The sequence below is a fragment of the Dunckerocampus dactyliophorus genome, chromosome 10 (assembly GCF_027744805.1).
Source record: "Dunckerocampus dactyliophorus isolate RoL2022-P2 chromosome 10, RoL_Ddac_1.1, whole genome shotgun sequence".
Classification (NCBI taxonomy): domain Eukaryota; kingdom Metazoa; phylum Chordata; class Actinopteri; order Syngnathiformes; family Syngnathidae; genus Dunckerocampus; species Dunckerocampus dactyliophorus.
In genome coordinates, this window is record NC_072828.1 from 18,284,279 (window position 1) to 18,305,642 (window position 21,364).

The 21,364-nt window shown below is 40.2% G+C and overlaps 3 protein-coding genes across 5 annotated transcripts in view; all 3 read right to left on the minus strand.

Annotated features, from left to right (window-relative positions):
- LOC129188640 (carboxyl-terminal PDZ ligand of neuronal nitric oxide synthase protein-like) overlaps window positions 1-1,470 on the minus strand; it is a 99,005-nt gene extending 97,535 nt beyond the window's left edge. Inside the window, exons 1-2 of one of the 2 annotated variants that reach the window (XM_054789473.1) lie at window positions 934-1,470; window positions 567-638 (exon numbers count right to left, since the gene is read on the minus strand). In XM_054789473.1, coding sequence (XP_054645448.1) covers window positions 567-638; window positions 934-1,038 — 177 coding nt within the window. In that variant the 5' untranslated portion in view covers window positions 1,039-1,470. The remainder of the gene's footprint in view (window positions 1-566; window positions 639-933) is intronic. The other variant, XM_054789474.1, reaches the window with a different exon arrangement.
- A 2,438-nt stretch (window positions 1,471-3,908) lies between these two features.
- LOC129189212 (fetuin-B-like) lies at window positions 3,909-11,951 on the minus strand. Of its 2 annotated transcripts, XM_054790670.1 has the most exons (8): window positions 11,602-11,951; window positions 11,406-11,519; window positions 11,213-11,291; window positions 8,966-9,132; window positions 8,770-8,883; window positions 7,633-7,758; window positions 7,222-7,414; window positions 3,909-6,368 (listed from the first exon to the last, which is right to left on the minus strand). In XM_054790670.1, the coding sequence occupies exons 1-8, from the start codon at window positions 11,797-11,799 to the stop codon at window positions 6,343-6,345; spliced, it is 1,017 nt and encodes a 338-aa protein (XP_054646645.1). In that variant the 5' UTR covers window positions 11,800-11,951; the 3' UTR covers window positions 3,909-6,342. The 2 variants fall into 2 exon arrangements, with proteins under 2 accessions (XP_054646645.1, XP_054646647.1); XM_054790672.1 differs by lacking the exon at window positions 3,909-6,368 and having other exon boundaries at window positions 6,380-7,414.
- A 3,166-nt stretch (window positions 11,952-15,117) lies between these two features.
- Window positions 15,118-20,871, minus strand: fetub (fetuin B). The gene is made up of 7 exons (XM_054790669.1): window positions 20,568-20,871; window positions 18,983-19,096; window positions 18,656-18,743; window positions 18,384-18,550; window positions 17,686-17,799; window positions 17,379-17,465; window positions 15,118-16,400 (listed from the first exon to the last, which is right to left on the minus strand). Exons 1-7 carry the CDS (start codon window positions 20,781-20,783, stop codon window positions 15,660-15,662), a joined length of 1,527 nt encoding a protein of 508 aa, XP_054646644.1. The 5' UTR covers window positions 20,784-20,871; the 3' UTR covers window positions 15,118-15,659.
- Window positions 20,872-21,364: the final 493 nt, after the last annotated feature.

The window sequence follows — 21,364 nt, forward strand, 5'->3', positions numbered from 1 at the left end:
CTTCATTTTGCTCAATTAATATGCAACTCTTGCATTTAGGAGTAACAAGCAAACACAGCTGTAACGGCAGTCTAATATCGCCACAATTGTGTGTGTGTGGGGGGGGGGGGTCTACCACTCCACTTTTTTGTTCCACAACCTTCAGCCACTTTTAATTTAAAATCACTGCATTACAGCGTCCAACCTCAGCAGCAATAGCACCTTGCAAGAGACCTTGCTTGTGCCGTTCAACAATCCTGCAGAAGACAGAAAGCATTTTTACCTTTGCCATCAGGAGGTCATGATAGCGTGAACGTGAAAACGCCATAAAAAAGCCAGAACTTTGATCATCAGATAAAAGCCTGTTTGACTTTATTTGAGTTCAATTCCAATAAAGTGCAGGCTGAGATACTTTCTGCAGATTTAAGATTTTGTTCAGGAGTGTAATCACCCACGTAGAACTCCCTAGTGAGTTACAGTAAGTACCTTGTATGTACTGTATTTTAACTCACTTTTTTATTTGCACAGTGAGCAAGAGTTAGAAGAAAGCAGCTAGTTCTGGGAAAGAGTTGATGGCGTCAACTCACCCTTATTCGTCTCATGGCAGCCACGATCTCAACTCGACTACTTGGTCGTGTCACATCCAGACTGCCGATGTACTGTGGTCAAGGAGGTGAAACGGACACAGGTTAATAATGAAGACATAATTTCGTATGATGCGATGCACTTAACCTGTTTTCAAATTTGGAAGCGTCAGAAAGTGGCGAATTATCAACCATGCGTCACTGTCTTAACTTGCTAATTTATTTTAGCAACAAGCCACATATTTAAGTTCTATTTGGCAGTACAATACGTTCACTGTTTAACACCGTTTTCTATTACTTTTTTAGCGCTTGACGCTATGGCTGTGTTGCTAAATGAATTTCATGTTAGTTTCTACACTTTTAAACGCACCTTTGCCTCGAAGTTGATTCCATGTTGGAATGCTTCCTCGTTGTGCAACGGGATCCTCAAATCATGCCCATCGTCAACCAGGTTGTATTTGGTTTTCCCAGGCATTTTCAAAGTATTCGAGGGGTAAAGTATACCAAGGCAAGAAGAACAGTGTCGACACAAGACTACAATAAAACCCAAATCCGGTCAGCAGTGCAGGTTCCTCGTCGAATTGGTCTGTCCCAGCATTGCACGCCACTGCACCGGGAACGTCGTCTCCTGCTGCCGTGTAAATATTCACGTAAACCGTTGAAAAACACGGGTGAAGCGGCGTGCGGGACGGAATTCTTTTCCCAGAGTTTGACTTTGACGAGCGTCTTGAGTGTGGAAGTTAGCAGCGCCCTGCCTCTCGCTTTACTGGACTGTTCCCCGGCATGCAGAAGGGAGGGTGTGACTGGAAGCGTCCGGCCATTCCAGCGGTTTCCATTCGACCAAAACACACCGTGACTCTCTGGAGGAGGAGCCCCCACCACTGTGGTACCTGCCCCCTTCTCACTGAGCTCACGTATGTGCCGGACAAGAACCGGAAATTTGTCTCCAGAGATCTAAGGAGTGGCTACTGTAGCCCTCGGGTAAGCACTGTTGATTGACAAAGGTAAATCCTTTGATAAACACTGTCTTAAGCACTGTATGTATTACCTGTAAAGTGTGCAACGTTGGCTCCATGTGAAAGCTTAGCAGGGACATCTAGCCGGGCATCAACTAGCGGCCCATGGGCCACATATGGCACGTCAGAATATCCAACCAGCCCCTAAAATAAAATTACTGAATTTGGCATAGCATCCTGGCACTAAATTCACAGCAGGTGGGCCATTTTATTGTGAATCTGAGCGCACTCTACATTAGCGCCAATTTCCTTTAATGTCACTTGCTGTGCAGCACATAAAACACCAGCACAGACAGCATTCACTGTGAGATCACAGAGGACATTAAGCCTAACTTAATCTGTTTTTTGTAGAGAATTATAAATAATTGACAAGCTGCTCTGCATGTATTTTAATGTTTATGCTGGTTGGTGTCATGTTGTATGTCTGCGATCAATCATGATGGTAATGTGATGGACTTCTTTAACACACAAATTAGCTTATATTTTTTAACTTGAAACATGGCCGGCAGAGGCAAATACATAGCAAACTTCAAATGCTCCAAACACAGAAATGATCCAAAACCAAAAACACCGTAAACGCATTCAATGGGAAAATATTGTAAATTAAAAATGCTGCAATCACATAAACGCTGCAGGATCATAAACAAATGCAAAAGAAATATGCTGCAAATGCAAAACACATGGATGAAGAGAAGTGTGTGTTTTTTTAATTTGCAGCAATAACCCGCTGCATGTGTTTTAAGGTATTTGTATGTTTGTGGTTTTGAGTTGCTGTGCCTTCCGTAGAAACGGGAATTGAATAGTTGCACTACAGTAAGCACACACCTTGCGACAAAAGTGATGTACAGATAAAAGTACCTTGACCTTGATACCTTGACTAAAAAAGTAGGTTAGGATAGTTTTGATACTGAATTGTGTGTGTGTGTGTGTGTGTGTGTGTGTGTGTGTGACTGAGATTAAAGGTAAACATTTCGATAGCGGACACATACGTGAATTGTATTATTTCAAACTGTCCGATAAGTGCAGTTTGGTATGAAAAGATAATACAAACATAGGATATAGGCCTACTTTGAGTAAACAAATGAACAGACTTTCAACACACTATTACATTTTTTATTTTAAAATAAAAAAAAATGTATTTGACTTGGAATTACAGAAAGTGTGGGTCATTAATGGATTTTGATCGTTGATCGTTAAATAAAGATGATTCCTCTGTAACACTGCGGTTTACTCAACATAATACGAACGCAGATGTACCAAATGTACAGTAATGAAAGGATGCCCTCTCGTGGTTATGTTTGGAAATATGGCTGTGTTAAGGCTTGGCACAATGGCTTGGAATACTGTATTCTCAAATATTTCAGTGACAAATAAGGAATTGTACTTGTCACCGTTTCGATGACATAGAAGCATTGTTTAAAATACAGTGCTTATTTAGATATTGGAAGCATTAATCCTGCATGGTATGTGGGGAAAAAGTGGGAAAAATATTCTTATAAGCATACTACAGTGATGCTATGTTTGTTGAACTGTGTTCATTTTGCAATGCAGTTGTCTCACTGTATAAAACAGAGGCCATCTGTGTCACCCTGGGAATAAAGATGCAGAACTCCCCTCAAGGTGGTCCCAGGGAGAAAGGAAAGGGGAAGTGGAGCAGCAGTAATTCACTTTCACACCACAGCTTTAGAAATAGTTCAATCGTTACAGCTAATGCTGTGCTGAACGCTTCACAGAGAGAAGGCGCTTGTAATCTTGGGATGTCTTGGTACACATTGAGCATCTGGCAACAACAACAACAAAACAATTGTCTTATCACATTCAGCTTCCTTGATTATTGTCACTTAGTACAAATTAAAACACTAATGTCATGAAAATGCTTGAGACGGCCACTGTCACTTGTTTTTAGTAGATGTAATATCATATGTATCATAAAATAAGTCATTGTCTTTATGTTTTATGACATTGCTTAGTATTCAGGACTTTGTTTTCTCTCAGTGACTGTTTGTATGTACAGTGGAACCTTGGTTAGTTTATTAATCTGTTCCAGAAGCTCCGACTCGAAACGAAACGTACCGTACTCTAATCAAATCAATGTTTCCCATAAGAAATAATGCAAATCCAATTAATCCGTTCCGGACACCCAAAAATGTTAACACCAAACACATTTTAAAAATAGTTTTACAGATATTGTTTTACATGCAGAAAACCATTCAAAATGCATATAAATGGTGAATAAAGGCAATAAATAAACATTTAACATCATTTGATTGAAGACTTAATTGTTGACCGAGGGAGGGGGAGAAATGACGTCCACCCAGACGACACATTCGTATTTTCCTACAAATTATTTCCCGAATTCAATAGCATTTAACCTTATTCATCAAAATGCTGAGACTTACAACTTTCTTTGGCTTTATTGTGGGTTACTTTACATCTGTGGTCAAAAGAAAAGCAAAGACTTGTGTAACTGTGTTAGCAAAGAACTACAGAGTCAACCGCTGATTACATCATAGACGGGCGACAGACCTGGGGGGCAATGACTTCCGTTTCCGGTTTAAAAATACATTACAAGCACAGATGGACTCACGCAATATATCAATAACACAACAAGATGTGTGCCATATTGTACGCTAACCAGAAAATGTACACAAACCGAGGCAAAATGCTAACCGGGTCGTACGCTAACTGGGGTTCCAATGTATGTGAACTTTCAAATGTTGAGTACATGTCTGAGTTGTGCACTGGGTCTTCTTCTTTGTCCAAAAATTGTGACAGAACCATCCGGCCTGTGATGAACTCGTCAGTATCACCCGAATTTGTTGATCCCAGACTGATGTTCTAGTCTCTTCTAGTATATGCTCCCGTGTTCTATTCCTTCCTTGTTAATGTAGACGGTTGTCTGTCTCCACATGTGCCCTGTGATTGACTGGTGATCAGTCCAGGGTGTAGTTTGGCTTTGGCCCAAAGTCAGCTGGGTGCTAGGCGCCAGCTCCCTGCGACCTTGGACAGGATAAGTGGTAGGAAATGAATGGCTTGATGGATTATTGACACATGAACTGTGGTTCTCCTCTTTTGCAATGTAATACTCGAAGGTAGCATACGTTGTATTTTCAGTAATGTGGCCACTCAGTCTGTGCCAGAGGAGACAATCAGTGAACCATCAGTCCATGGAGTTATGGCCTTTTGCTTCTGAGAGTGAGCAGAAGTGATTATCAAATGCATTACCCCATAAGAGAAGGCAATAAAGGAAGTGACTTCTGCCCATGGTTCGCTTACTTGTCAGCCACAGATTTGGTCTGTCAACCAGCCTCTCGAATAAATTCACAAGGCCAAAAGGGACCTCGAAGCTTAACTGAATTTCAGTCATCTAGATCAGATCAGGATTAAACATGGTTTGATCATTTAGATCTTGCATACGCAAGGCAATCGCAATGATAAAATATTATGAACAGTTTTGATACATATTCAAGATTACTTTTTCTATTTTCTTTGTAAAATAATTTTATCATTAAAAAAAACAGCATACATATATACATAAGAATAAAGATCATATATCATTACAAAAACAACAAAAAAGAACAGCAAATAGTGTCAACGTCTAATTTTAAGAAAAAATTATTTTAGACCGGGCTATATAAGCCAGAAGATCCCACCACTGTGCTAATGGTTTTCCCCTCAGTCAGCCAAAGAGGATCTTTTGGCTATTCTTGTAGACATGTGTAATCCTAAAATGTACTACTGCATTTATTATAATCTATAAATTGTGTAGTATTAATGACTCACAACTATTATTACATTGAATGGCAGGTGTTGTGTTTAGTAGTTCATCCCAATCAAGCATGTTGCTTCGTCATCAACCTGATTTACATAAATATTCTGGGGACCTATCTGCTGTACAAATGCAAAACACGGTGGGTCTCAGGAACATTTTAGTTCCAGGAACTACAGTTACCATGAACTAAAAGTTCCTGAACATTTGGTTAAGGACCTTCCGTCAGGGCCAACCACTTCCTTGGGATAAGTCTCCTCAGCTTTCTCTTGACGTGATCAGCAGTGTTGCAGGGTGTGTATGCGTGGGTAGGCGATTGGGAAGACAGGTTAGAAATGCGGATTTAAAGCTGCTGAAGAGGGTGTTGAGGTTGTTTTCTTTATTCCTCTCCCTGATGGTATCACATCTTTTACTGTAGCCAGTTGGGGTGTCATGAGATCTTGTAAGAGATTAAAACAATATTTTAAATTGATCTGATTTGTCGTTACAACTGCTGCAGTGTTAATGTCCAAGCAGAAGCTGTAGTATTGTACATTTGATCAAATTTACTTCATGTTTGTCAGATCAAGATACGATTGCTGCATAAGACTTCTATCAAAACTTGTGATACGAGCATCTATTTAGTCTGTTGTTTCAATTTGTGGAAAAAAGTTTAACAGTTAAGAGCATCATGCTTAGGTCAAGCATGCAATATTATAATACATTTCAAAATGCACCTGCTTTGTTTTGTGACTCAGTTAAATAAAAATGTCTGTTTGTCCAGTCCTATATTTTGTCATTGTAGTTTTCTTAAAAGTAATTAAAGTTAAAAGTAACGGATTTCAAACTATCCCAGACCTCCTAACTATTGTTTTGGCCACCAGGATCTTAATGTGCTTCTTCTGGTGCCACTCCTTTGTTGCCTTGGCCATATATTTTTGGTCGTTGTCATCCTGGAAGATCCGTCCACAACCCATCTTCAGTGTTCAGGTACATGGTCCCGTTCATCTGTTCCTCAGTGCGGTAAAGTCTTTCTGTGACCTTTGCAGAGAAACAGACATAAAACAGAATGTTTCCAGTAGGGATGGCTTTCTTGGGGCCATATTCAACATATTTCTTCCTCCTAACACAGTGAGTCATGTTGATGCCAAAGAGCTTAATTTTGGTTTTACCTGACCACATCACATTCTCACAAGCCTTCTCAGAGTCATTCCAGTGTATTAGCAAACTTCAGATGTACATGTCCCTTTTTGAGCAGGCGGACCTTGCAGTCACTGCAGGATCTTAATCCATTATGCTGTAGTGTGTTAATATTATTTTTCTTGGTGATCGTGGTCCCAGCTCCCTTGAGATCATTAACCAGTTCCCCCTGTGTAAGTCTGGGATGATACCTTCATCAGAATCATCGTTAGTCCACGAGGTGAGAGCTCCAGAGCGAGGGCTATGTGCTTGACTGTTGTTGACTCTGGTCTTGAATTTGCTCCATTTTCAGATGATCTCACCAAAAGTGGTCTCTCTTTCTCGCCAAGCGTCTTACCAAAGGGATGACTAATTTGTGTATTTCATGGGAACATTACTGGTCGTTGAGGATCAGAGTTATTGCTGGTTGGGAGGGGATTAAATACATATTTCACTCAATGAAATAAAAATACATGTATAACATTTATTTAAAGTTTTTTCCAGATTTTTTGGTTGATATTCTATCTCTCACTGTTAAAGCAAACCTACCATAAAATTATGGACACATCCTTGTAAGAGGGTAAACTCACATAATCAGCAGGAGATCAAATTATTATTTCCTATAACTGTCAGTCATCATCGTAAAAATAAATAAAACAACTCATTCCACGTGTATTACGTATATACTGTATTTAGAGCTTGAGTTTACTTATACCCAGATCATGTCTACGGGAGCCAGGGCAGAAATTAGCCACTGGGGCTGATCTAGGAGATGCAGGCTGGTCTATCACAAACCCCAGGAGGCCTTTGGCTGTGGAGATACCTTGACTTGAGCCGGGTATGGTTGAGTTCATTAGCTCATGGGGGTTTAAGTTTGTTTGGTTATGGTGCTGATGCCCAACAGCTGACTGCAGAGGAAGAAAAACAAAATATCAGACAGGGCTTTTATCTTTTTTTAAATGAAAGTACTGAAATTAAATATATAAAACACATAAATTGAACTTAAAATGCTTTTACTGATGTGACACATTTGATGAAATAAACAGAACAGACTGCTATAAAACAATTATGATGGATGGATTGACTGCAACATTAAGTCATTATGTGTATGGATCTGGACAGTTACCTGAGGTTCAAAGATCTCACACTTCACATCTACAATCTTCCTGTTCTGGAATTCCTTCCCACCACTGAATCTGAAACCACCATCATCTACATCCTCCAAGTGTGAGCTCAAACAGAAGCCTCGGTGCTGGGAGAAATACAACAAACAAGAATCTTAATTTAATGTCTGTAATGTTTAATACTTTATGGATGTTAAAACCAATATGTTGTAGGTCAATAAATGCTAAGCTCGCCAAAAATTTTCACTGGACATCACTGGACAGCCCTGTAGTAACCCATCTATATACAGTTTTTCCACTGTAGTGAACTCTCAAAGAACAACCGGCTACCGAACGGCTCTTAATTTAGTGTTATAATATAATTGGTTTATGTGTTCATAGGCGCTTTTACATTACATACAGTGTTGTATGGGAGGCCTTATAAATGTGTAATTTTGTGCATTTGTTCAGTTGTAAAAGCATTTTTAGTCTAGATTAAGCTCCCGTGTCGAGGTGCCAGCATGCGATATGCCGGCTTACTCCTCCCCCTCCAAACCCTACTGTGTACCGTGCACCTCCAAAAAACATCAAAATTCGATTGATGATGCGGACCGTAAAGGCTGGGATTGCTCAGCCAGCACGACATTATTTCCTGTGTTTACATTACGTGTCCTCAGGGTAAGACACACAAATGCCTGCTCCGATTTTGGATCAATTTTTGCAATAAAAGTGAATAAATGTCCAAATAACACTCTCATTTGCTCTTTAATTAACATTGTTTGCTCGTGACAGAGGAAGCTAAGAAGTATGCCATGGTTGCTCACATAGGCAGAGAATTTCACGTTATGGAGTCAACTCCTACAACGGGCCATTGGAGGGTCTACCGGCTTTGTTTGTTTAATATTTGAGCTCTCACTGGAAGAGAAGAGAAGAAGAGACTCCTTTGTTTCACTTCAAAGCATTGCTCATGACACATCACAAATCCACAAAGCTCCCAAAGACACTAAACGAGCGTTGTCATTGACATACAACCACTACAGTTGTAACCACCACTAACAGCTTTTTAATATCTTTACAATGGATAAAAAAATGTTGATGTAATATAATAAAAACACCACCAACATAAAACAAAGGATGCTTGACTTTTGTGTGATACTTACGGCAAACTGACGGTCCATTGGTGGGCAGTTGCCCAGTTCAATGTCTTCTGTTTTTTTGAGGCAAACCGTCTGTACAATGGTGAACTCAACAAAGTAGGATGGCCCCACAACCCACTAACAAAGAGACATTCACATGTTGAAACAATTCAGACTTTCCATATTCTGCACACATTTTTACTTTAATGCCTTTTTCAACCTGTATACTGGCCCTTGTAATATTCTCCAGTGTAAAGTAGTGGGCAAAGTGGCGCTCTTCATTGAACCTCAGCAGGGAGAGATGTGCAATGTCCTTGATGACCGGCTCATTCACATTCTCAGCTATGGGGCAGTCTGGACACATGTCCAACACTTCAGTGGCTGGAACTAAACACAAATATGAAGGGGTCAAAGGTCATCAGACAACATATTGGGGTTGTAATCCAGGCACAGCAACTATCTACGAGAAAAGTTTGCAATCATTGTAAACCCTCTAATTTAATTTATTGTACTAATTATAATCCCACAAAGTGAAATTACACTTAAATTACACTAAATTTACACTCTGTAGCGAACTTTAGTGCTGGTGCAGATTTAGTTCAGAGCTGACGTTTGAACTCGTTTAGGCCAGAACTGATTGTCCAACAGTTTTCATTTCCATTGTCCTGGAGTGCCATCCCATCATGTCACAATGGCTACACTTCCAATCAGGAAATAAAAGGAACATCAGGATGAGTCACACAATTAATTCATGTGTATTTGGTCAAATGTCAAGATGAAAAGCAATGCGTTTCCTGGGGCGCAGTTTACGGAAAAGCTTTTATTTTGAAGATTCATCATCCCTCATTTGTCACGCTTAATTGCTTCCAGACCCAAATATGTTTTTTAACATAATGAACAAACATGCATGCAGATTGATTGGCGGTGATTTCCTTAATTTTGCGGCATTGGTGATCGGCCGATCCTTACATATGAAATTGATCTTATTCATAGATCTTATCTACCTCCGCAAAGGTCTGAAAGTCTGCCAGTGTCCCCTTTTGCTCTGCCAGACTGACTGCTAGGCCTAAAGCTAAAGGAAAATGGAAAATGGAAGAGCCAGGCGGTGTTCAGTTGTGTTGTCATTGACTCATATTTAAATTTGTTTGCTGATCTGAAAAGTTTAACTGTGACAATTAAGGAAAAAAAAAAAAAAATCAGGGGGCAAACACTTTTTCACACCACTGCAATCAGCCACAAAAAAAAGACAAAAAACACCTGCTCTAATATCTTGGGAAGTGTTCCCCTGCCCCTTTCCTTTACATTATGCATGAGCGCGGTGGCAAACCCAAACATGCATGTCTGCCGTGTGGAACTTGGAACTATGCCATTTCTGAGAGTGATTTAAAGTTTGCATCCTGCAATATCTTGCGGTGCTAGCACATTAAATAGCTTTAATTTAAAACGGCATTTGAAGAGCAAACTCTTGACGGAGTATGGTGAGTTTTCGAGGCTCACGGTGCAGCATCAGTCAAACGGCAACTAACACAGCCAAAACTCTGGGCAACATTCTCCCATATGAGCGTGAATGCCACAAGGCTAAGCAAATAACCTGAAAAATAATGGACTTAAGTGGACTAAGATGGCCAGCCTTTCTCATCAGTGGAAGACACCATGTTCTACCGACTGCTCTTTCACTTGGTGCCCTTCCCCTGCCACCTGGAAGTGCTGATAATGTACTCACACATCAAGTAGTCTTCTTAACGAAGGCATTTCATTCTCTGTAAGTTTCAAGAGTGACATATGTTCTCTTGAATAAGTAACTAAAATATGTTGTTGTTTAAATGAAGTTGATTTTATTATTCCTTTTTTTCAGATCATATAGCCATAAGCAGGGATGGAGCAGAATTCTGGGCCCCATGAAAAAAAACAATATTTTTTACTTTTTAATAATTAGCTATTTTCTGGGGGCGGCAGAAAGTTAGTTAATCCATGTGTTTGGTATCGGCTGATCATGTCATGGATGATCGTATTGGCATAAGACACCAAAAAAAACTGATTGGAGCACCCAAACCATATGCATATTTAAGCAAATTTGACAATTTGTTTGCCTAAATAAAGCATATTGAAGCATCCAGATGGCTAAATGAAGTAAAATACAAAGACCTTCAGAAGACGCATTCAAAGATGCTGCAATGCTTATATAGTATTCTACAATGGTCATTTAAGACATAAATTAGACTTGAGCACTGGTCTTATTTTGGTCTTACATGCCTTACTTACTCCTAATATGTCTACTATATTGGGTGTGAGTGTAACAATGACTATAAGGGTGTATCCTACATTGCAAAAATTCACTTATGACATTTGAGTCTTGAACCAATTAATCGCGATAAATCAGGGATTACTGTATATGTCTGGTGAATTCTCCTTTTCAAAATCAACAAACAGAATGTACAAATGACGAGCAAAGAGCCTGATGATATACCTTCACGAAGTGCACAGGAGTAACTTTGAAGTCTGACTTGTGTGTCAACATAAACAGACACTTGACACTCCCCGTATACCTACAGAATGGAAGCAATGCAAGGAAATAGTCAGTCAGTCTGAAGTTGAAATGAAAAATGAACTATCAGTTATTTTTAGTGTGAGGTAAACATTTATTTCCATATCTTACTTACAGGAACAGAACCAACGCTTCGAATTTCGCATTGTTTCCATGGTTTACTGCTGATGATGTGACATTTAGTCTCAATGACATCAATGTTCAGTTTATAGAGAGACTCCCCTTTGTTCTGGACTCACACACAAACACGTGCCAAATTATTCACTTGACATTTGAATATTGTGTGTATGAAGTATTGATTGGCTGCTCACCTTTTCAGGGGTATGTGAGAAATCATACAGTCTGTTGAAGCCCAGAATGTATCCTTGGGTCCGATCTTGATTCATTTGTTCCAAGGCTTCTTCTGCAATATGTACAACTTCTGGGCTATTGCAGCCGGAAAAATTGGCTACGGCTATGCCCCCATAGGGCAGCACAACCAGATACACAAACAACAGATACATCCTCATCTTAAAAACACACGGGAAAATAACTATACTATTACCAAAGCCTTTAAAGGTATATCGCCATTTATTGTTTTGCCTTGGTCTGTGCACCCTATTTAAGACCCATAAACCTGTTTTTCCAGGCGCATAGGTGTGAGGCTGATTCTGGACTTTTCCCTCCCTGTAGGGTGAGTAAACAGGAACTATCTGATGCTCTATGGACCAAAAACTCAGGGTCAGAGTTCACACTCCTGCAGTGTGGTGTTTTTGTCTGTCAAAATTTAGAAACTTGAGCTATATTGGCTTTGTACAACCCCTTGACAAAAAAAAAAAACCCTCAGCAAGTAGCCATTAACTTAGTGGGGCAGGAGCTGTTAACAGACGAGCATCAGTGCACTTCAAATAAATAGAATGCCATGGCAAACAGCAAATTGCCTTTCTGTTCACAATCAGTCACTGTTCATTTGTGTCACTGTACTGTTTGTTTGAAGCATTCTCTCTCAGAAGATGATTTGGAGATTTTTGCCTTCGTTGAGAGATTTTAGACTAACAAAAACATATTTATTTAAATAAAATAATTTCAATAAAGTATTTGTATCAACAAACTTATTTGTCAACAATTTAACAATACAATCGTCCCTCGCTATATCGCGTTTTTTCAGAAATGAATTAATAAATGATTGCTGTTTCTTCATAGACTAAGGTCTATTACCTACATGTATGTTCCTAAAGTGGGACACACGTATCCCCCGGGGTATGCCAGTTGTCATGGGGGCACGTGAATAAAAATGAAAAACAGTTACTGCCTAACAATCACAATTACGTGTGCGCCTGAATGCCTCACAGCGCAGACCGCAGAGTCACAGCACAAAGATGCAAAGAGAAATTCTTGGAAAGAGAAATGAAGAGAAGTTCTCCATTTCTGTGTGAGTTGTATGAATAAAAGTTTGATGATTATGTTGTGCATTAAGAGTGTTTAATCTTGAAGATTTCATTTATATCGGTGTTCCAATCCCCACACTGTGAAAACCTGTCAAATGTATGTGTGAAGGAGTGGGATTTCCCCCGAAAATGAGACGTATCACTGGGATACTGTATTTTTGTACTTTGGATACTGCTTTACCATGTTTATGAAACTTTCCCTTTCAATTTGGTATCAAATTAACATGCGGATTTAACTGACAGTGATTGCAAGTGGAAAAAAATGAAGCTCAAGTTCAACCCAGGATCCCATTAAGAATCCCCACATCTCTTAATAGTAAAAAAGTTTCATTTTAAAACTGCATTTTGTGTTCAGTCGTGTTGTCGTTGACTAATATTTGAATTTGTTTGATGAGCTGGAACATTCAAGTTTGACACACATGCAAAAAAAAAAGAAATCAGGAAGGGGAAAAAAAACAAGACAGAAGACAGAACAATCGGCCAACATAAAGTAGCTTGCACACTCCGCAGGAAGGACTTTTTGTTTTACCAAAGCGCTTCCAGCTTAAACTACTTCATCAATGCGAAGCATACATTCGTCAATAATTCCTCTGTAAAAGTAAGATGCATGCATCAACCCATTTGGCAAATAGACTGCGTTGCCAAGTAGACTTAAACCCGCACACTGATTCCTTTTGTCAAGGCCACAGGCGTTTCAAAGGTTTTTTATTTGGCATCTCAAGATGCATTGTACAAGGCCACATCAAGAAGCACAATAAGGGCAAAATAAGGGTGCTCTGGGAGTACGGGATTGGTGGCGCGCTACTATGTGCCATTCGGTCCTTGTACAACCGGAGCAGGAGCCTGGTTTGCATTACCAGAAGTAAGTCGAGCCTGTTTCTGGTGAACGTTGGCCTCGGCCAAGGCTGCCCTTTGTCACCGATTCTGTTCATAATTTACATGGACAGAATTTCTAGGAGCAGCCAAGGCGTTGAGGGACTCCAGGGCCTTAAAATCTCGTCTCTGCTATTTTCCGACCATGTGGTCCTGATGGTCTCATCGAGCTTTAACCTTAGGCGTTTACTGGGATGGTTTGCATCTGAGTGTGAAGCTTCTGGGGTGAGACTCAGCACCTCCAAATCCGAGGCAATGGTTCTCAGTCGGAAAAGGGTGGATTTCGGAATGAGGTCCTGCCCCAGGTGGCGAAGTTCAAGTATTTCGTGGTCTTGTTCACGTGAAGGTTGGAAGGTTGGAGCGTGAGGTCGATAGGCGGATCAGCGCAGCATCTGCAGTAATTCGGTCGCTGTACCGGACCGTCGTAGTGAAAAGAGAGCTGAGCCAGAAGGCAAAGCTTAATTTACCGGTCGATCTACAGTATGTTCTCACCCTCACCTATAGTCATGATTTGTTTGCGTTGTAACTGAAAGAATGAGATACAAGCAGCTGAAATGAGTTTCCTCAGTAGGGTAGCTGAGAGATAGGGTGAGGAGCTCAGTCATCCGGGTGGAGGTCAGAGGAGAGCCGCTGCTCCTTCACATCGAGAGGAGCCAGTTGAGGTGGCTCGGGCATCTAGACTGGATGCCTCCTGGTGAGGTGTTCCGGCCATGCCCAGCCGGGAGAAGTCCCCGGAGCAGACCTAGGACATGCTGGAGGGATTATGTCTCACAGCTGGCCTGGGAACGCCTTGGTGTCCTCCCGGTGGAGCTGGAGGAGGTGGCCAGGGACCAGAAAGTCTGGGCTTCCCTACTGAGACTGCTGTCCCCGCAACCCGGACCCGGATAAGCTCAGGAAAATGGATCTCACAGATAGATGGATGGATGGACAATTAAGAATGAATGGGAATTAAGCGTGATCATCCATCCACCCATCTTCTACCGCTTATCCGAGGTCGGGTTGCGGGGGCAGCAGCCTGAGCAGGGAAGCCCAGACTTGACCTCTCCCCGGCTACTTTGTCCAGCTCCTCCTGGTGGATCCCGAGGAGTTCCCAGACCTGGGTCTTCCCCACTGGGGAAAATTGGTTACGTTTAGCTGACTTTCTTCTAGTGGACTAGTAGTCTAAGTGGACTTGTGTTTTTGATACTGAGCAATTATGACAGCAACACAGACACAACCCAGCAACCGCCAGTACCGAGGTCCTGTGGTTTTAAAAGATGAAGACAAATGATTAAAGCCAGTTGATTTATGTTTGTGAAGTACAGTGTTCAACTGTGTTTGTCAACATAAAATGCGAGACCCAAATAGGTGATTTTGATGAAAATTCTGTATTTTTATGTCAACAGCCAAAGTGAATTCCTAGTCAGTATAAGGTAATTTGGCAGCAGTGCAAGGTAAGCTCAAAGGCTGGCAGTATTAATCTGGATTCTACCACAGCAACTAACAAAATGCATCCATTAATTTCTTTTTTTAGATTGTTAGACAGCGGAAGATGTACGAACGTTTTATTTTCATTGTAGTCATACAACACAATTATCGCAGCAGCTCTTTCTTCAAAGAGTATACAACATTTGAAAACATAACAATAAAACAATAAAAAAAATGCACAAATGGAGGAAAACTATGCCAACAAAATCCTTTAATAGCGCCCATTCTCAAGTAAATGTGCAAGCAATGGCTATTTTCAGTTTTGGTTATGTCAACAATCGTTTATGTCAACGTGAGTTAGCCAGTCCTAGGGATGTCAACTTTAACAGGTTCCTCTGTACTTGACATTATTAACATCAACATTAGACAAATGATGTATTTACATCATTTTTTAATATTGTGCAACTAAGAGGAGACAGGTGACATACGAACACACAAAAAATGTCATGATTGCTGACATTGCTGAGGTTGAAGTGTCAAGTGTGAATGTCTTGTATCTTTGTTGGAGAGTCAAAGACAGATATGAAAATGAACATGCTTTTTTTAAATCACTAAACAACTTCCTGTGAGGAAAGTCTATTGGTGTGTGTCTGTCTGCCATGTTAGGCAACTGGCTTAAACAAGGGGTCTTCTTCAAAGAGTTCCTCCACTAGGGTTGCTCCTTTTTTTGCTGGTGCGCACTTCGATGAAACTGAAGTGGGGAATGCCTGAATACTTGGTTGCATCTCACCAGGTATCTGAGGATCTGGGATAAGAGGCAGGACAACTCCTACCTCACCTGCAGGTGTATCAGGGAAGGAAGGCAGGGTCATCGGTTGGTCCATGGCAGGCAAGACCCTCACAGTTCCCTCGGGATGATCATGGACTGTCGTCTCGTGGTCATGCTCATGGTGATGATGGTGGTGCTCATGCTCGTGCAAGTGAGCGTGTTTGTGGTCATGGTCCAGAGAAAGCTCATGGTCATGTTCATGGGTGTGCACGCCTGGTTCATGCTTGTAGTCATGGTGATGGTTGGGTGAGTCATTGCTGTGGTCGTGTGCTTTGGCATGGTGAGCGTGCACATGGTCGTGTCCATGTCCATGGTCGTGGGAGTGGTCGTGAGCGTGCTGATGAGCACTGCCATCAAGATGGTCGTGTGTGTGATGATGGTCACTGTCGTCAGCATGCTTTGCATTTTTATCATGGTGAGCATGAGTCTTGGTGTGGTCATGGATGTGGTCGTGAGTGTGGGCCCCATCTGCAGCATGTGCTTGATCGTGATTGTGGCTATGTGAGTGTGTGTCATTGTGACTGTGATCAGTTTCTCCGCCCAAAAGGTGCAATTTCTTCTCTCGGTCAGCAGCCTGGAAAACAAGTGAAAGTTGAGTACGTGTGGTACCATACATGTTTGTATTACCAAATACGCCAGGCTTTCCATAGCAATTTTAAGTCTAAAAGCCGATTTAACATATACATCACAGCAATTTTTTTTAGCTTGTTATATATTAATTCATTCAGGAAGTATAGTAAGAACAGCTGAATTGTAATATTTGACACGCTATCAAAGAATTAGAATTATGAAATGGGTTTAATATTACCTTTAATGGCAAAAAATAACCTTGTTGGAAATTAACAATGATATGTAAGTAATGATAATGAGTAATGATATGTAAGACATGATCGCCAGAACAACAGGCTTTTATTGCAGGTTTGAATTATCTAACAACAGGCACAATAATCCTTAATAAAAAGGCCTAATAAAAACATGGACTACTGTTGCGACTGTAACCCATGCCAAACTAAAACTCAACTCTGAACCCCAATGTCACTTCCTGTCCGCCCGCCACTCAGCTCTGCGAGCAACACACACAAACATGAGTCTCATTTAATGGCTTGTTTACTCTTATCGTGCCTACTATATTAGGTATTATGAGTTTAAAGGTGACTATAGGGGTGTTAGTTCATGTCTAGAGGGCTCTAATAATGTTAAAAAGAGTATGTAGACGGTCGTAAACAACTTTTCTATGTTGTAACTACAAAAATATTTGATTTATAAATACGGAATCCTACTTACGTACAGTAAACGAGGGAATACTGTATTGGGCCCAGTTTAGGACATTAGTGTCGGTGACATGAGTTAATTTTTTGTTTCAAGTTCACAATGCTGCTAAAATTGTATCAATTTGGCTTAGCCGCCATCATTATTGATTGTGTGAATGAGTGAATGAGGTGGCATTGTAAAAGTACTTTTAATGTGTGTGAACCCATTAACATTTTTTACTAATGATATACTGCAGAATGAGGACCGTATGAGGAGATTGAGTCATTCTTTGTGGTCTTACCTCAGGCTCATAGATCTCACACTCTACACTGATCTCACTGTCACCAGTGGGAGTGTGGTAGTGGGAGGCCTTACAGAAACCTTTGTGCTATTAATGGAAAGAAGAAGACATGAGATTAACACAGTTGGTTTCAGCAAAGGTTGTTTTTTTAACAATCATGACAAGTAATTCTGCGATATAATATAATACTAATATATAGTTAGAAACCCTAAAGATAAATGGGGTTAAATATTTTTCTTATGTTGAGCTCCACACTTGGGAAACAAAGTATTTTGGATTTAATAGAAAGGAGTTTGTCAAGACTCACAGCGAACTCGCATTCCATGATTGGACATTTGTCGTTTGTGCCTGCGTCTGTGGTTTTGTTGCAAGTTGTCTCCTGGATGGTGTACTCCACATGATAATACATTCCCATGGCCATCTGAACGAAAATGAACAGGCATAACAAAATGAGGGTCCCATCACAAAGACATATCAAAAAAAAGAAGTGGGTGCTCAAATAATCAGACATTCAATTATGTAAATATATCCAAATATATCCTCCATATTTATAATATATACAATATATACATCAAACAGGCTGTGTCACATTAATAGGATGTGACTCTTTTTCCATCCTCAGCCCATCAGAGTTTAATGAATGTATGTAAAAATATACTGTCAAGTGTAGTGGTTCTCAACTGGTTTGACTGCGGGACCCACCATCACCACTCAGTGAAAAACGGCAACCCAAATTGCCGAAATGTTTCAACTCAAATCTTATGTATTTTTAAAGGGACTGTTTACGGTTACGCAGCTGCCGAGGCATGCACCTTATGGCGGCATAGCAAGCAAATAGCACTGACAAGAACTCGAGGTGCATTCAACATCGGGCCATTACAAGACCCGCAACCCACAAGTTGAGAATCACCGGTCTAGTGTCTCTGCACAGATGTGTGTGCACAATGTAAAGTATGCACAATATGCACAGAAAGTCCTGATGTTGTAGGCATGTGTGGAGCATACCCCTGCAGTCGCTCTGGCAATTTTCAACAGAGAAAAGCGATTGGTCAGTCCACTCTCCTTGTTGAACTTCTCCAAAGATTGAGTCACAGTCTTCTGAATCTCAGCATGATCAAAATTGATATGTGACGAGCAGTCTGGGCACACTGTAGACACTCTTGCAGCAGGAACTAAACAAAGATAAATTATATATTAATAAGCTATGCTTATATATTTGAGTGTATGTGTGTGGAATGTGGAATGATGTGGAATTTAAATGAATCACTACACTTTACCTGGTCTAATGACGCAGTTGTACTTGTAGAGGCGCACCACCCTGTGCACCCTGTTCATGTAGATGGCTGCTTTGCACTGTCCATATACCTGTATAGAAATGTAATATCATTAATATAAAAATGAATTAATTAGTAGGCGTTTCACAAGATCTTGCGAGATTAAAACGTGTCAAGATTTCTTCTTCAGAAGAAAAAACTGCCTTGTGGTCACTAGGCCTGGGACGATAATAAATCAATGAATTAATCACACAAAAAATGAAAAATAACTGGATAATTTTCAATATATTGCCATATGCCAGTTCAACTCATATACGTGTTGCTACTAACAGGGGTGTCCTGCATGGGTCGAGCCTCGCAGTCCTTCCAGTCCTTCTTGCTGAGGACACTGCAGTTGGTCTCCACGACATCCAAGGTTAGGTAGAACACAAAACCAGTTTCTCCCTGTAATACACATCACACACAATCAATCAATGGACTCGCAGTATTTTTTCAACTGGTCACTTGGAATGATTTGAATTGAAGGCTGATCAGTGGTTATAAACTGCATGCATGTTTATATTTAAATTACTGTTCGAATCAGTATCAGCTTTATTGACCATGTGTGCTACCATCGAATGTCCCTTTCTTTTAGTTTGCACATCTCTTATCGGATATACATTTTAGTTCTACTGACCCCCTGTCAACATTTGCATATATAAATTATTAAAAAAAAAAAAACACCAAAGCTGCTTGGAGAGGATTTATTTATTTGTTTTTCTTTAATGAAAGTTAAAATACAGGAAAAAACATGAAACTATTAAAACGAAAGGGCACTGGGAAAGAAAGGCAAATATGGTAGTTTCCTGGGAAAAACGGTAGTGTTGGCAGGTGTAGTACTGACCTTTCACGCTATTTATCTATAAGACCCCATAAATGTTCTAAAATGGACCCCATACAACTTTGTGCTTGACTTTTAACTCATTAAGATCTGGTTTGATGTGACAGTATTATGACATATCACCTGCTTCCCAAAGTGGCAGTGTGTCAGGTCAACCAATTTCCAAAAGCTTATTTTTTGTCATTAAAGGTAATTTTAAACCCAACTCTAATGCTAGTGTGTCAGCTATGACAAGTGAACTGCTCTATATTTTTCGAATTAATTCACATATATTAATGTTTTTCAAAACATTTGTCACAAAAGCAAAAATGGTAACAGGTAACTCAAAAATGTTCACTGTGTCCATTATTTTGAATTAATATATTTTATTTCATTCAGTTCAAAGTACGCAATAACACAAATTTATCGTCTTTGGTAATTATTATATGGTACATCTGAATTCATCTTTTTATTAGAAAGTAAATTAACCTTGGAAGTACAGTAATCTTTGTGCTTCAAATTTTGCAGCTTCACTCTATTATGATTTTTCAAAAATATATTAATTAATAAATTGCTATTTCATGGTTCAATACGGCATATTATCAGTCAAAAAATATGCATAATTGAGCAACATTTTCGTATTTGTGTGCCTAAATTAAGCCTTTTCAAGCATAAAAATGGGTAAATGAAGTAAAAATAAATAAAAATACATCAAAAGTGTCTAAAATGGCTGGTACTGAAGGGGTTGAATTTTGAAAAATGGCTGGGATTGAATTAGTTACTCATGAAAAAAAACATATTTAGAAGGTTGTAAACAGGTTTTCTATGGTGTAGCTACGAAAATATGCCATTTATAAATAAGGCGGCCTACTTTGCAGGAATTCACTTATCAGGGAGGGATTACTGTACTAGTCAAATATGTTCTCTTAGGTTGTATTGCAGTGATACTGAAGCCTAAAACAACCAAATAACCTCTTTTTTACTACACAAGAACAAAACACACACAAAAGGTCTTATAGGTACAGCATATCAGGACTGTTCACTGGTGAGACTCACATGCTTAGCAGAGTGTGCATTGGACAGGCGGTGAAGGCCTAGGATGTAGCCCTCCTGTCGGTCTCGGTTGATCTTCGTGAGAGCTTCCCTGGCAGCACCCATCACCAAAGCATCATCACATGGCTCTGCCTGCATGGCATCCTGGTCCACTGGCGCACTGTGGATGTGCACACATCCCAGTGCCAGCAGCAGTGAAAACAGCAAAGAGTTCTTCATGGTTTCAGGCCTTGGATGTCTCTCTCCAAAGCATGCACGCCCCGGTTGAAGAGATGTGGCTTATATCCTGCAGCTTCAAGCCACCCCTCTGAAATCAACCAGTACAAACACACATTTACACTTTTATTCCTCATCAGCACTGGTAAATATAACCATTGACCTTCGACATGATTTTATCAGGGTCAGCCTGTTGTTTGACCTGTCGTTCAGGTGAACCGTTACATTACCGTCTTGCATAAGAGAGCTTATCAGCCTCTGCTCTGTAGTCTCCTGTTCTCAGGTCAGTCACTTGATCCACTCATGAAACTGATAGAAAAGAACCAAATGATAATACAGTCTCCAAAAGTAAATGAATGATATTAAGAGTTTTTAATTCAATCAGACATTCATGACCACTGGGAAGCATAAATCAAATAGAAACACTAGGACCCCACATTCCAAGAGTGACCGAATAATTAATTACAAATTTAGGAATCTAGCGTTAACGGTTTCACCAGGGCTTTATCCATATGGAGTTATTGTGGGAAGTTTAACATTTAACACTGGGCTGGTAGATCAGTTGTCACTAAAGGTAAGAAAGC

Coding starts and splice junctions, on each gene's coding strand:
- LOC129189212 (XM_054790670.1), bottom strand. CDS start 11,799: ATGAGGATGTATCTGTTGTTTGTGTATCTGGTTGTGCTGCCCTATGGG. Junction 7,759..8,769: donor CAATGGACCGTCAGTTTGCC/GTAAGTATCACA, acceptor TATTTCTCCCAG/CACCGAGGCTTCTGTTTGAG. Junction 7,415..7,632: donor GTGAGATCTTTGAACCTCAG/GTAACTGTCCAG, acceptor CTTCCTCTGCAG/TCAGCTGTTGGGCATCAGCA.
- fetub (XM_054790669.1), bottom strand. CDS start 20,783: ATGAAGAACTCTTTGCTGTTTTCACTGCTGCTGGCACTGGGATGTGTG. Junction 19,097..20,567: donor ATGCACACTCTGCTAAGCAT/GTGAGTCTCACC, acceptor TGTGTATTACAG/GGAGAAACTGGTTTTGTGTT. Junction 17,466..17,685: donor TCATGGAATGCGAGTTCGCT/GTGAGTCTTGAC, acceptor TTCCATTAATAG/CACAAAGGTTTCTGTAAGGC.